The sequence below is a fragment of the Fukomys damarensis genome, unplaced genomic scaffold, assembly GCF_012274545.1.
Source record: "Fukomys damarensis isolate Sample0158 unplaced genomic scaffold, DMR_v1.0_HiC HiC_scaffold_2, whole genome shotgun sequence".
NCBI lineage: Eukaryota > Metazoa > Chordata > Mammalia > Rodentia > Bathyergidae > Fukomys > Fukomys damarensis.
Window position 1 is genome coordinate 9,002,117 of NW_022900914.1, and position 12,435 is coordinate 9,014,551.

At 42.4% G+C, this 12,435-nt stretch overlaps 2 protein-coding genes across 2 annotated transcripts in view; one reads left to right on the plus strand and one right to left on the minus strand.

Moving 5' to 3' along the window:
- Window positions 1-12,435, plus strand: part of Babam2 (BRISC and BRCA1 A complex member 2) — a 471,740-nt gene that overhangs the window by 49,069 nt on the left and 410,236 nt on the right. The window lies entirely within an intron of this gene.
- Window positions 1-12,435, minus strand: part of Rbks (ribokinase) — a 94,248-nt gene that overhangs the window by 40,154 nt on the left and 41,659 nt on the right. Inside the window, exons 5-6 of the mRNA XM_010604711.3 lie at window positions 10,645-10,809; window positions 2,673-2,764 (exon numbers count right to left, since the gene is read on the minus strand). Of these exons, the coding sequence (XP_010603013.1) occupies window positions 2,673-2,764; window positions 10,645-10,809 (257 nt within the window). The remainder of the gene's footprint in view (window positions 1-2,672; window positions 2,765-10,644; window positions 10,810-12,435) is intronic.

Consider the following 12,435-nt stretch of genomic DNA (forward strand, 5'->3'; position numbering starts at 1 on the left):
TTTATTTATTTATTTATTTATTTATTTTGGTACTAGAGATTGAATCCAGAGGCCATAGAGCTATATCTCTAGCCACTGCCCCTTCTCCATTTCTATAAAATTTTTTATAGACAGGATCTCAGGAAATTGTATAGCTGGCCTTGAACTTGGAATCCTCCTGACTCAGCCTCTGTAGTAGCTGAGATTATAGCTGTGCACCACTACATCAGCTCAGAGAGTATCTTACACATGAATTTACATTATTAATATAAATTATTTGAATATACCCATAAGAACATTAAAATGTTTAAATTTTTTTGTTTTAAATATTTGAGACCAAGGGCTGGGGATTAGCTCAGTGGTTCCACCGCCTGCCTCGCAAGTATAAGGACCGGAGTTTGATCCCTGGTACCAAAAAAAAAAAAAAAAAAAATTGAGACCAATTTCCTAGGGACCAAAGTTCATTCATTTAATAAGTATTTGCTAGGTGCTCACTTTGTGGTGGTACATGCAGCAGATGTCATTTTCCCAAGATAACTGTATTAATATATATCACTGTACATGCTATTTTACACTGAGTTATGGTTTAGATCGAAAACTTCCCCCCAAATCTCACATGTTCAGAGATGTGGTTTTGGAAGGTGAGGGGACCACAGGGGCACTGTACTCATCAGTGAATTAAGCCACTGATAGTTGCAGGCGGAATGCGTTTTTAGGAGGTGGGGCCTGGCTGGAGGTGAGTCCTTGTGGGTGGGACCTGGAAGAGTATATTCTTGTCCTTGGCTCCACCCTTCCCCCTCTGCTTCCGGGCTGCCGTTAAGTACCTTCACTCTGCCATGCCCTTGTGCTATGATGTTCCTGTCTTAGAGCGTGGCAACCACAGATTGAACCCTCTGAACCGTGAGCTAAGTTAAACCTCTCCTCCTTTCAATTGTGGGTGTTGGGAATTGTGTCTCAGCAACGGCAAAGCCTAATAGATTATGACAATATAATGCTCTGTTCAGTGGTAGGATTCCTCCTTCAACCAACAGAATGGGGCAGAAGTGATGGTGTGTTATGACTTCTAAAGCTAAATCATAGAAGACAACATGGTTTCTGCCTAGAGGTCCACTCCCCCATCCATGTTGGATCTGGAGCCTGGCTACCCTATTGTGAGGGATCCCAGGCCACGAGGAGAGGCCATGTGTAAGTGTTGTGGCCTGTAGCTCCACGCCAGCACCGCCTGGTGAGCACATGTATGAAGACTTCAGCTAATTCCATCCCTCAGCTTTGAGCCTTTCCGCTGAGGACTGAGGCATGGTAGAGCAGACAGACAAGCCACAGTGTAACGTGTCTGAATTCCTGACATATAGAAACGGAGAACAATAACTATTATTGTGATAAGCCACTAAATTTTGTGGTAATTTATTATGCAGCGAGAGAGCTTACACACAGGGTTGGCTGCTAGGACTACAATAGTAAGACAGATGTCCTGACCTCCTGGAACTTGTAATTTAATGAAGAAGATGGAAGAACTGAATATATAAGTTGGGCCATGGTGAATGTTTGAAGAATAAATAGGCTACCTTTTAAATATCTGGCAGGGAAATCCGAGCGGTTGTCAGTTGAAAATAATCTAACCTCTTATTGTGAAATGGTCACTATCTTCCATGATTCCTTTTTCCTAGCCCAGCACCTGGCCATGGTGGTTGCTCAGAAATATTGCATAACCTACTGTGTGGTTTGTTAAAATTAGTTTCCACGTGCCAGTCTTCTTTCTTGTGTCCTGTATGTTCTATTAAGAAACAGGTCAAGAAATCCTAGAAACTGTCACTCAGGCTTCAAACCAAATGGAAAATTAGCAGTTCATTAATTACTGTTTCTCTGTGCGTTACTGTTTTCACTGTGCCGATGTGTATTCATAGCCTGCATCCAGACAATGGGAGAGAGCTCTGGTTTAATGTTATCTGGCCTAAAAAGAGGGAAAGATATTAAGCTTTTCTTCCTAAAAATACTCAGTAAAGAGTCATTGATAGATATTTTGTGCAGATGTATATATGATGAGCCACATAGTTTCTCTCCTCCTGCAGAGGCCCCTAAGGTCCTTTCTATGTTAGCAATGGGGAACCTGTGACTGTCCATTGATGCTGTGACCAAATGTCACAATATGTGCCCAGATATCAGAAGGCAGCAAACATTTCAGGGGTGTATACTCAGTAGGGCTATTCTAACAGCTTCCAGATAAAACATAAGAAGCTCAGTTAAACCCGAATTTCAGAAAACAACAAATAATTTTGCAATATTTAAGTATGTCTAGTAAATTATTCATTGACATCTGAAATTCAAATTTCACTGGGCATCTTGCACATTTATTTGCTGCTCTTGGCAACTCTAATACTAAGTAGACTACAGAATACAGAATAATTAGAAAGGAAAATAAAATACCAACAATGTGAGGGCAAGGAAGGGGCTAAAACTGAGGTTTGGTAAGTGCCACAGTATGGAGGTGGCCCAGTGAATTCTTCATCTCCAGCCCTAGGATTTACTAATTTCCTTCTCTCTATACCCCAGTAAACTGAAAAAAATCTGTTTTCAACTGTGTCTAAGAATTCTCTTGTGACCAAGTTGATGTGGTTAATCCTGCCTCTCTGCTTTATCCATTGTGTGAAAGTCTTCTGGCTGCTCACACAATGGGCAAAGCAATTCAGCCTTACCTCACTTTCATTGCAGCAGAACACATCTGAGAGGGTATAGAACTGGGGATCCAGGCCAGCAATGGCAGGAGCTGGATTGAACAATGTTTTCACTACAAAAGAAAGGGGTTCAACGGTTACCAAGTTTAACATGGTGCATTTACAGACATTTAGAGAACAAATCCCCAAGTGGTTGTTTTTACTACCATTTCTTCTTTTTTTCTGTTTCCTTGATTTTTCAATGTGCGGCTTTGAAGGTAAGCATCAATATTCACAACCAAGGTGATTCCAGAGTTAAGTCCGGGGCAAGAAGGACATTAAAGTAAAAATGTTGTGGCGTGGAAGGACGTGTATGAATGTGAACAGGCTAGTCAACATTTCTGTGGGTTGCTTTAAGATCAGTTCACAAATCCATTGGCCAGGGAGAACAAAGAGATGACAGAAAAGAAACAACAAAGAGTTCAACATTTCCCTGGTGACGTTAGTAGGCAGGGATTCAGGTACATGTGTGTGTCTTGTGCTCCCACGTCTCCCAGCTACATCACAGCCATGCATGCCAACACGCATGCATACAAAAGCTTACATTCTTGGGCAATCGGGAAACAAACAAACAAACAAACCAGAAGAAAAGTCTGGGCAGTGAGAGGCCGAGTACCAGCTCTGACTATGAGGCTCCAAGAGAAGGATGAACAGGGATAGAAGGAACAGGGGAAGGAGAATGTGACAGCCGCTACATGTCAGAGAAGTAAATTTTTCAGAGGAGAAAAATGAGGCTCAGAAAGATGAAGCCATATTTTTTTTTATGAAGCCATACTTTGAAGGTCCTTCCTGGGGATGTGGTTAGGCTGAACCCCTTCCCCAGGGTCCTCTGGCTTTAAGTTCAGGGTCTGACCTTCTCTGAAAACAGCAGAACTCTTCTCTATGCCAGGACTCTGTCAACAGCGACCCATGCTCTCCATCCTGAAATTCACAGCGTCTTTTAAAACAACTGGCGCCAAACTCTGTGAGTTTGCAGATCTCAGCAATTACATTTGCAGGAAACTCATTCTTTGTCACAACACTTATTTTGCATTGCCCACCTAGACTGGCTAGTGTCTTTATCAGTTGGGGTCCACTGACCTCCGTGTTGTGGAATTGAACCTGACTACAGAGCCAGAGTAAAATCCTCAGCCGTGCTCCCAGAGACTCTTCTAGAACAGTGGTTCACAAACCTAGTCACACCTCAGCACCACTAGGAGAATGTGTTCAAACGCGGGATTTCCAGACTTCGCCTCAACTCACTGAAGCAGAATCTCTGAGGGGTCAGTCAGTGAGGCTGCAGGGAGCAGGGAGGCTGCACGCTCACAAGCTCTCCAGGCGGCGCTCACACAGGCAGCTTGGTAGCGATCCACTCCACATGCCCGGGGAGAAGCTCATCGGAGCGCGCTGATGGACACAGCCCTCTGCTGCAGCCTATTCCCGCGCCTTCCCAGGTCCTCCTTAACGTTTCGGTTCTGTCAGTGGCCTTGGCCAGCATGGCTAACACTAGTTCCACGTGATTATCATTTTAGAATCCACAGTGTCCACCCACAGATATCCTATGGTATATTTTTGGTTGCTCAGATTTCTGTACAGGACTCTTGTGTAGCTTAAATTAGAAAATGGACGTAAAAGCGCTGTGTAAACTGTAAAGTGTTGTATAAAAGGAGAGGATTATTACTGTTATTATATTGTCCTTTACACCCCCACCTGTCCACCCATCTCTTTTGCCTTTTGCTGGTGTAGCCCAGCGACAGTCTCTCCCTGGTTCTCCCACTTCCGCGAGGCCTCAGTGATGCCGGTTATGCAGAAAAGTCCCCATTGCCCGGCATTCTACTCCCTCACTTCTGTGGTTTTCTGAACAATGCATTGTTTCCTATTTTCCGCCTGCATTAAATCTAAACACTCTTGCTCAGCCAGTGTGATCGAGTGTGCACTCGTCATGTCAGAGCACTGCTTAGAACCACTACCAATACAGAGAGGAGGGGACAGCCATTCTCAGAGAAGTTCCTTTTGTTTTCTCTTCTAAACCTGAAGTACAGAAATCCACAGGCTTGCAAAACTGACATATAATGATGTTCACACGACTGTTTGTAATAGAATAAATATCTACACATCTATCAAAGTGGTTAAAAGAGTTATGACATTCCCCTGATATAATCTTCTGCAGTTGCTAAAAAGGATGAGGTAGCTCTCTGCTTTGTCAGAGGAAGATTTCTATAATTTATTATAAGTAAAAAAGGCAGCTGTAAAAGGTGATGGGAGGAAACCTGGTTATAAATTAAGTGTTGTAGATCATGCAAAGACATCATTGTTTAAACACACATAGTCTCTTCCACTACAACCTGGCCCACACTTACAAACTCAGCTCTCAGGAGGCTGAGGCAGGAGTACTGCCTGTTCGAGGCCAGCTGGGTCTACATAGCAAGACCCCATCTCAACAAACTAACAAAACCCAAAACAGGCACACGAAGGATGAAACAATGTTACGGCCAGGTTTTGCCGTGGAGGGTGGGTAGTAATGAGCTAGGTGCAGAAGAAACAACACTGGCCATGGCTTGGTAACTGTTGCAACTAAATGACTGTGTATATGGGCTTACTGTGCTAGTCTGTGTGTCCTTGTATACTTGAAATTTTCCATAATAACATTTTACCACAAATATTTTATGAAATCAATGAAATCTTATCTGCCTGTATTTTACCAATGGACGGTTTTCTTACCAATGATAATGGAATAGAGTCTGATACCTAAGTTTAGATGAACAAAATTAAGGGGGAAAGTAAAATGTCGTAGAGGAGGCTCATCTTGGCTCGTGCTACCACTACTAAGCGGAAATCCTTCCCCAGGAGGAAGTGTGAAGAATTAGTAGATGGAGTCAGAGCTAAGAACAAATTTGTAATTGACAGGATGGTAAAGATGATGCCACCCTGCGACCAGGCAAAAGGACAGAATGCCCGATGCTTTCTGGTGTGACTTGGAGCTGCAGAGGTGACTGGCAGCACCCACCAGTAATTATTATTCATTACAGCCCAAGATGGACTAAACTCCTGGTTATCTTTGCTGCACGTCAGTGGCTGACACAGTAATGTCAGTGAAGAACTAGCGAGGCCTGGGCAGCAGCTGGATGGGCTAAAATACAGGGAAATGAAGCGGAAATTTTTAATGTGCCGCCATGGAGGACAGGCATTGGGAGTTAAAAAAGGATCTAAGAACTAGCTCAGAAAAACAGGAAAAGAGATCACCCTGAGCTAAGCAGATGTGAGCAGCCTGGGTACCCACTACGCTGGCTTGGCTGACTCTTCCCCTGGAGGTTCTTTTCTGGAACTTGAGCAGCAAAATGTGTCCAAGCTTGGCTCATGAGCTGGATAATGTTACTGTCAAATGCGAGGTGGCCGGCCAAGTGGAAAAGAACTACAGTGGCATTAAAAGACACTTTGCATCGTACCTATGATTTAATCTGGGCGATCTTACAATGTCAATTATTTATGATTGTTCCTGTAATGTTTCACTTGCTTTGAAATGGATATGAAGACCAGAACCAACACCAGCAGCCCAGTAGCAGCTCCACAGTGGGACTCCCCCACTGGACCGTGATCCAGCAATGATGGGGCCACCCAGGGATACCAAATTCCTTTAATGTTGTAAATGCTATTTCTAAAACCAATGTTTTTTTGGGGGGGTCACAAAAAAACCCAATGTTTTAATCTTGGTCAAGACAGGGAGAAAGATCTGAGATGGTATATTCAAAGATATGGGGACCTCTGCCTCTGTATTTTAATAATTAACATATAATATAGTTATACAATGTGTACAGTTCAAATATTGCTACTTGTTAACAGATAGCAGAGCTGTGACAATAAACTCTGACAATAATGGTGACTTTGCCGTCTTTCTTGAGGATGGGCTAATCCTGATCAGCATGCGTCACCTCAAGGGACAACGGGCAGACATGTGGTACTCCACAGATCGTAGCTTTGCCTGCCACGCTGTGACCAGCCTGCAGCGACATCAACAAGCTAGGAGAGCTCCAGCCCTATTCTCATTTCACAGAAGAAACGGAGGGCCAGAGCAAGGAATGGACCTCCCTGACTGCAGTTCCTCATTTGCTAAGTGAGTGGATCTGGATTTGAGACCGTTCTTCATGATTTCAAAACCACTACTCTCCTTTCATTAAACTGCTCCCCTCTCATCTGGGAATGAAGATGCAGCGCGTGCGCGCGCGCACACACACACACACAGAGGTGCGTCAAGTGTGCTTGTGGAGGCGCTGTGTGGATACTGCAGCAGAGTGTGTGGGGAAACACTGCTGAAAATACTCTAGGGCTTCTTCTGTTTCTTCTTCCTTTCCATTCCCTTTCTGATTTTTTAAGACACTATGTAGTCCAGACTGGCCTTGAACTTCAAATCCCCCTGCCTCAGACTCCCAAGTGCTGGGATTACAGGCGTGTGCCATTATGTCTGGTGTCTTCTCTGTTTCTTAGGCAGCAAAAAAAATGCTCAAAGTTTAGGTGATAAAACTTTGGACAGCTAAAAGGTATGAGTTTTGCTTTTCCAGAGATACTCTTCACAAAGTCTCACTTCCTTGGAATTAATGGCATGTGGAACTTTGTTTTTAAAGTGTGGTCTGGGAGACAGAACTTGGGTCTTTGAGTCTACAAATGCTTTCCACGTTTATTAGTGTGATGTTGGTTGAGCAAATTATTTAACCTGAGTCTGCCTCTTTATCTTCAGTTTGAAAGAATAATGCCTGCCATATCCTTGTCATAAGGTATTTCTGAGGATCAAATGTATAAGGAGGAACTGTATAAGCTAGAAGGACATACAAATGTGAGGTATTGGGCTGGGGATTTAGCTCAGTGGTTCTGCCACCTTCCTTGTAAGCGCAAGGTCCTGAGTTCCATCCCTGGTACCAAAAACAACAACAACAACAACAAAAAACCCAAATGCGAGGTATTAATACTTTTGCTGGCATTCAGCAGCCCCTCCCCAACGTATGGCTTTGTTTCCCAGAGTTTCAGCTACCTTTTGTCAACCAGGTTCTGAAAATATGAAGGAAAATTCTAGAAATAACAGTTCATAAATTTTAAGTTGTATACCGTTTCAAGTCATGTGAGGAAATCTCACACCACCCTGCTCCGTCCCAACCAGGACATGGCGCTTCCTCTGTCCAGACCACCCACCCTGAGAGCCATCCTGGTCATCAGACCAACCGCTGTGGTATTAACGATGCTGGCGCTCCAGTAACCTTTATCTTACCTAGTAATGACCCCAAAGTGCAATAGTAGATGCTGGCCATTCAGATATGCCAAAGAGAAGCCAGAGAGTGTTTCTTTTAGGTGAAAAGGCAGAAGTTCTTGACTTAGATAAGAAAACATATGGTGAGGTTGCTAAGATCTACAGTAAGAGTGAGTCCCCCACCCCTTTGGCACTGGGGATGGAACCCGGGTGCTCTCCACTGAGCTGCACCCTCAACCCTTTTAGTTTTGTTTTGTCTTGAAACAGGGTCTCAGTTAAGTTGTCCCAGCCTGACCTCAAGCTTAATCTTCCTACGTCAGCAGTAGCTGAGATTATAGGATAGGACTGCACCATTGTGCCTGGAAAGAACTTATCTTCTATCCCTAAAACTGTGAAGAAAAAAAGAGAAGCCAGTACTAGTTTTGCTGTTGTACTTCAAACTGCACAAGTTATGACACTGTATATGATAAATGCTTAGTTAGGATGCATTAGATTAGAGTTAGGTATTATCCAAAGTTTCAGACATCTCCTGGGAGTCGGAAATATATCTCCCCACCCCAGATAGGAGGGAACTACTGGGTAGGGAGATCACACAGAATGAATACTTAGGCAGCCCGTTTTGTAGAGGAAATGTCAAGGATGCTAGGGAGTCTGTGGCCCCCCATCGTCTATTCCTCTTCTTGTGCTGCAGGACTTCCAGCTCCTAAAATGCAAGAGCTGCCTGGCAGCTGACAGAGGAAGCACTTCTGGACCCCACCCAAATGATGGCTGGGCCCCAGCCAGATGCCGGCTTGGTCAGGATTTCTCTCGCCTCACCTGTGAAAGGCTGGCTCCTCAGCTGTGGTGGACGTACTTTCCTCTCTTCCACAAGCTGGACAAGTAACAGGCAACTAGACTAGGACAGGGCAAAAAGTGACTTCTGAGAAGCAAAGGATAGTGGGAAAGAAAGAAAAGTTGTCTAAGAAAATGCTGCTTTCATCTATACAGAGAGGCAGGAGCCAGAGCGAAGTGGGAAGTGGCGCATTGTATTCACACCCCCGGCTGGATGAGCGCAAGTGGAGAGAATGCTTACCATAAGCATTGGACTTTATCCGTGACACTTCGAGAAAATGTAACCAAATGGGTTTTGGCTTAGAATTCTTTCTGACAGCTTCGAGTCCATTAAAAATACAGTAAATGTCAGTGAGAATTTGCCACAGCATATTTTGCCAAGAGGAAAATTTGTTAAATCAGGACACACACTTTAAAATTCTCCACAAAATCACTCCAGTGACTTATTTTCCAATGACTGCTATATAGAACACTATACACCTTGTGAAAATCACTTATGTAAACACACACACACACACACACACACCCTACACACACACTCTATTCTTCTACTATTTTAAAAAAATTTTGTATACTACTGAGAAAGTTTTATCTTGAAAAGTCAATGTGGTTTCCTCTGTATTTTATTAGAAATCACAGAACTAAACAAACAAACAAACAAACAAAACAACCACAACAACAAAGAAATCACAGAACTATTGCTAGACTATCAAGCACAAGCCATTGTGTTAGAGTGGCCACTTTTTATTTTGGGTTTCTTTGATCATATGGTGCTAGGATCAAGATATTATCCTAATTTTAATTTAAAGAGAAAAGTGGACAGCAAACAAGAAAAATGCAATTTACTGGCATGTACTACAACATGCTTGACATCATATTTTCTTTCATTCCATCCTTAGAACAATTTTTAGGGCATATTTCTATAGTGAGGATCAGAAAAAGCAGCTAATTCTAAGACCACAAAGCCAACAAGGGACAGAAATGGAATTTTAATCCAGGGGATGCTTCCTCTACTAGACAAAGGAGACAAAGAGGAAAACAAACAAACAGAAAACAAAAAACAAACCCAAACCTACCTTTACAAATATTTGTTTATCTGAGCCAAGTATGGTGGCACATGCCTGTAATCCCAACTACTTGGGAGGCTGAAGCAGGAGTATGGAAATTTTGAGGCCAGGCTGGGTAATTAACAAGATGGTGTCTCAAAATGAAACAAGGGCTGGGGATATTGCTCATTGCAGGGCCCTGGGTTCAGTCCCTAGAGCCAAACAATAGCCACAAGAAGGGCAGAATGGGTGCGAGAGCAGACGAATCAAGATTAGCCTTGGGTTGATAACATTTAGGAGTTGGGTTTAATCATACAGCTCTGCCTGTTTTGGTAGGTTTGTAAGTTTTTGAAATCAAAAGTCAAATGAAAGAGCTGCTTAATATATATCAGTGATACAGAAAGTAATACATGTGATCTTCTGTTACTTATTGAAATGATAAGTTCTATAAAAAGAAAGAGAGAATGAATTGTTGACTCCTAGAGATGTTATCAACACATACCTGGGCAGTGATCGGACATACACAGTTTAACCTTTGCTTCTCAGAATGGAAAACATCTCACTACCTAGCATGGATCTTGGATGATGGGCTGCTGAAGACTCTACTTACCCCTCCTATTATTTCTGCTAGCTGGACTGCAGATTTATATTGAGGGATATCAGATATTCTACTCATGTTATTTTTACTCCATTTGTAAGTTTTTCTAACATTATCAAGAACTACAAGACAGTGAATCTCACAGATGGAGCAAAGAATATTTTACCACAAAAAAAGCATTGCTTTGCTTAACTTAAAAGGTTAACTTTAATTAAGACAGTGACAAAAGCTTTTACAGACAGATTGACAAATGTGTACATTTACCTCCACTGTTGCGAGCCATTGTCAGGGCTTCCAGAGAGGTTGCTGGAGTTATTTCTAGCTGGCAGATCATCACTTTGGCTCTGCTAATGACACTGGCTGCCTCCCTCAGGTCTTCAGTATTCAAAAGTAAATTCGCTCCAGCCACAATGATGATGATGTTCTGACCTGTAAAGAAATTCTAAATCTTTATATTAAAACCAGCAAAGCCGAGCAATGATATTCTGCAGTGTTACAATCATCCTTATAAAGCCATCACCTTAATTAATTTTTTACATTTCCAGGACATTCAGGTTAAATTTTGTGTTCCAAATACATCTTTTGTAGTATCTCTGAGATTTGTGTTATTCAGATTACTTTGTTTCTTCTCCCAGGGGACAGTCTCTTTATGATGCCCAGGCTGGCCTTAAACTACTAGGCTCATGTGAGCCTCCTGCCGCAGCCTCCCAAGCTGAGGAACTACAGGCATGTGACACCATTCTGACTACTTCAAGCAAAATCTTAAAGAAGTTTGTATTATCAATATTCTCACATTCAAAGAATATTAGTTGAGAAAAGACAGATAACGTACTTAAAAAATTTTTTTATGGAAAATGGATGATACAACATATATGGTAAAGATTTGGAACTCTAAGCCCCAGATGCCACATAGATAAGCATAAATAGGTACAAAATTGTGTAACATTCAAAAGTAATGCTGTACAGTGTGCAAGTAGGACATATATGGACCCTATGGTCCTACAGAAGTGGTTCTGTTGATCGAAACACATTTTAGGACATCTGACAGATGGAAAATTCTGCCAGATAAAGGAGGGCAGGGAGAGCGAGCCCATCAGCCTCTAGTGTACCAGATTAGGAAGAAGAGATAAGACTAAGCAATCTGATACATTCTCATCACTGGAGCCCCTTCTAATCCGCCTACAGTGCAGCTTCTCTGCTGGCGATCTCTCAGCAGCTGTGCTGTCTGATACAGTAGTCACCACAGCATTTGAAATGTCGTTATCTGAGATGTGCTTTAAGTAGAAAATGCACAGTGGATTTCAAATACAGTACAGCAGCAAGGAAACAAAACAGCTCATTAAATTAAAAATATTTAATTTAAAACTAGATGTTTGATTACATATTGAATAATATTGTGGATATATTAGGCTAAATAAGTATACTGTCAAAATTAAGTTTACCTGTTTCTGATGGCTACGGGGCAATTTAAAATCCTACCTGTGTCTTACATTTCATTTCTATTGGACAGCACCATGAGGAGGAATGAGTTGCCCCAGGCAGTTTTTTTTGTGTGTGTGCTCCAGGCCACTTGTGCTGATCTTGTATAGACATGACCCCGAATTACCTCTCAACATAGAACAAATTCTAGTCTATCACTGTTGGCCCTGAGGGAGAATTAATAAAGTGGGAACGATTCAGCACGAGCCCAACCTCAATCCTGGAAAAATTCATGGAGCCCACTTGCTGAAAGATAGCATCTCCCCTCCTTTCTCTCTGGCAGTGACCTCATTCTCAGTTGGAGTCAAGGGAAGCCTGTGATTTCCAAATCTGCGTTTCTCGGCTGGCCCTGGCTGCAGAGCCACAAGCTCTGTCTGGGCTACAGCTGACAGTCGTGTGCATAGCTCATCCATGCCTCAAATTTCACAGTCAAGATGAAACTCATCACTTTATCTTACCTACTTCCTCATCCTTTCATTGAAAGAGCCCGACTGTCCCATCTCTGTATTTGTGTCAGCTTTTTCTACAATCTGTACTCATCTACATCTTTTTTTTTTTTTTTTTTTTTTTTTTTTT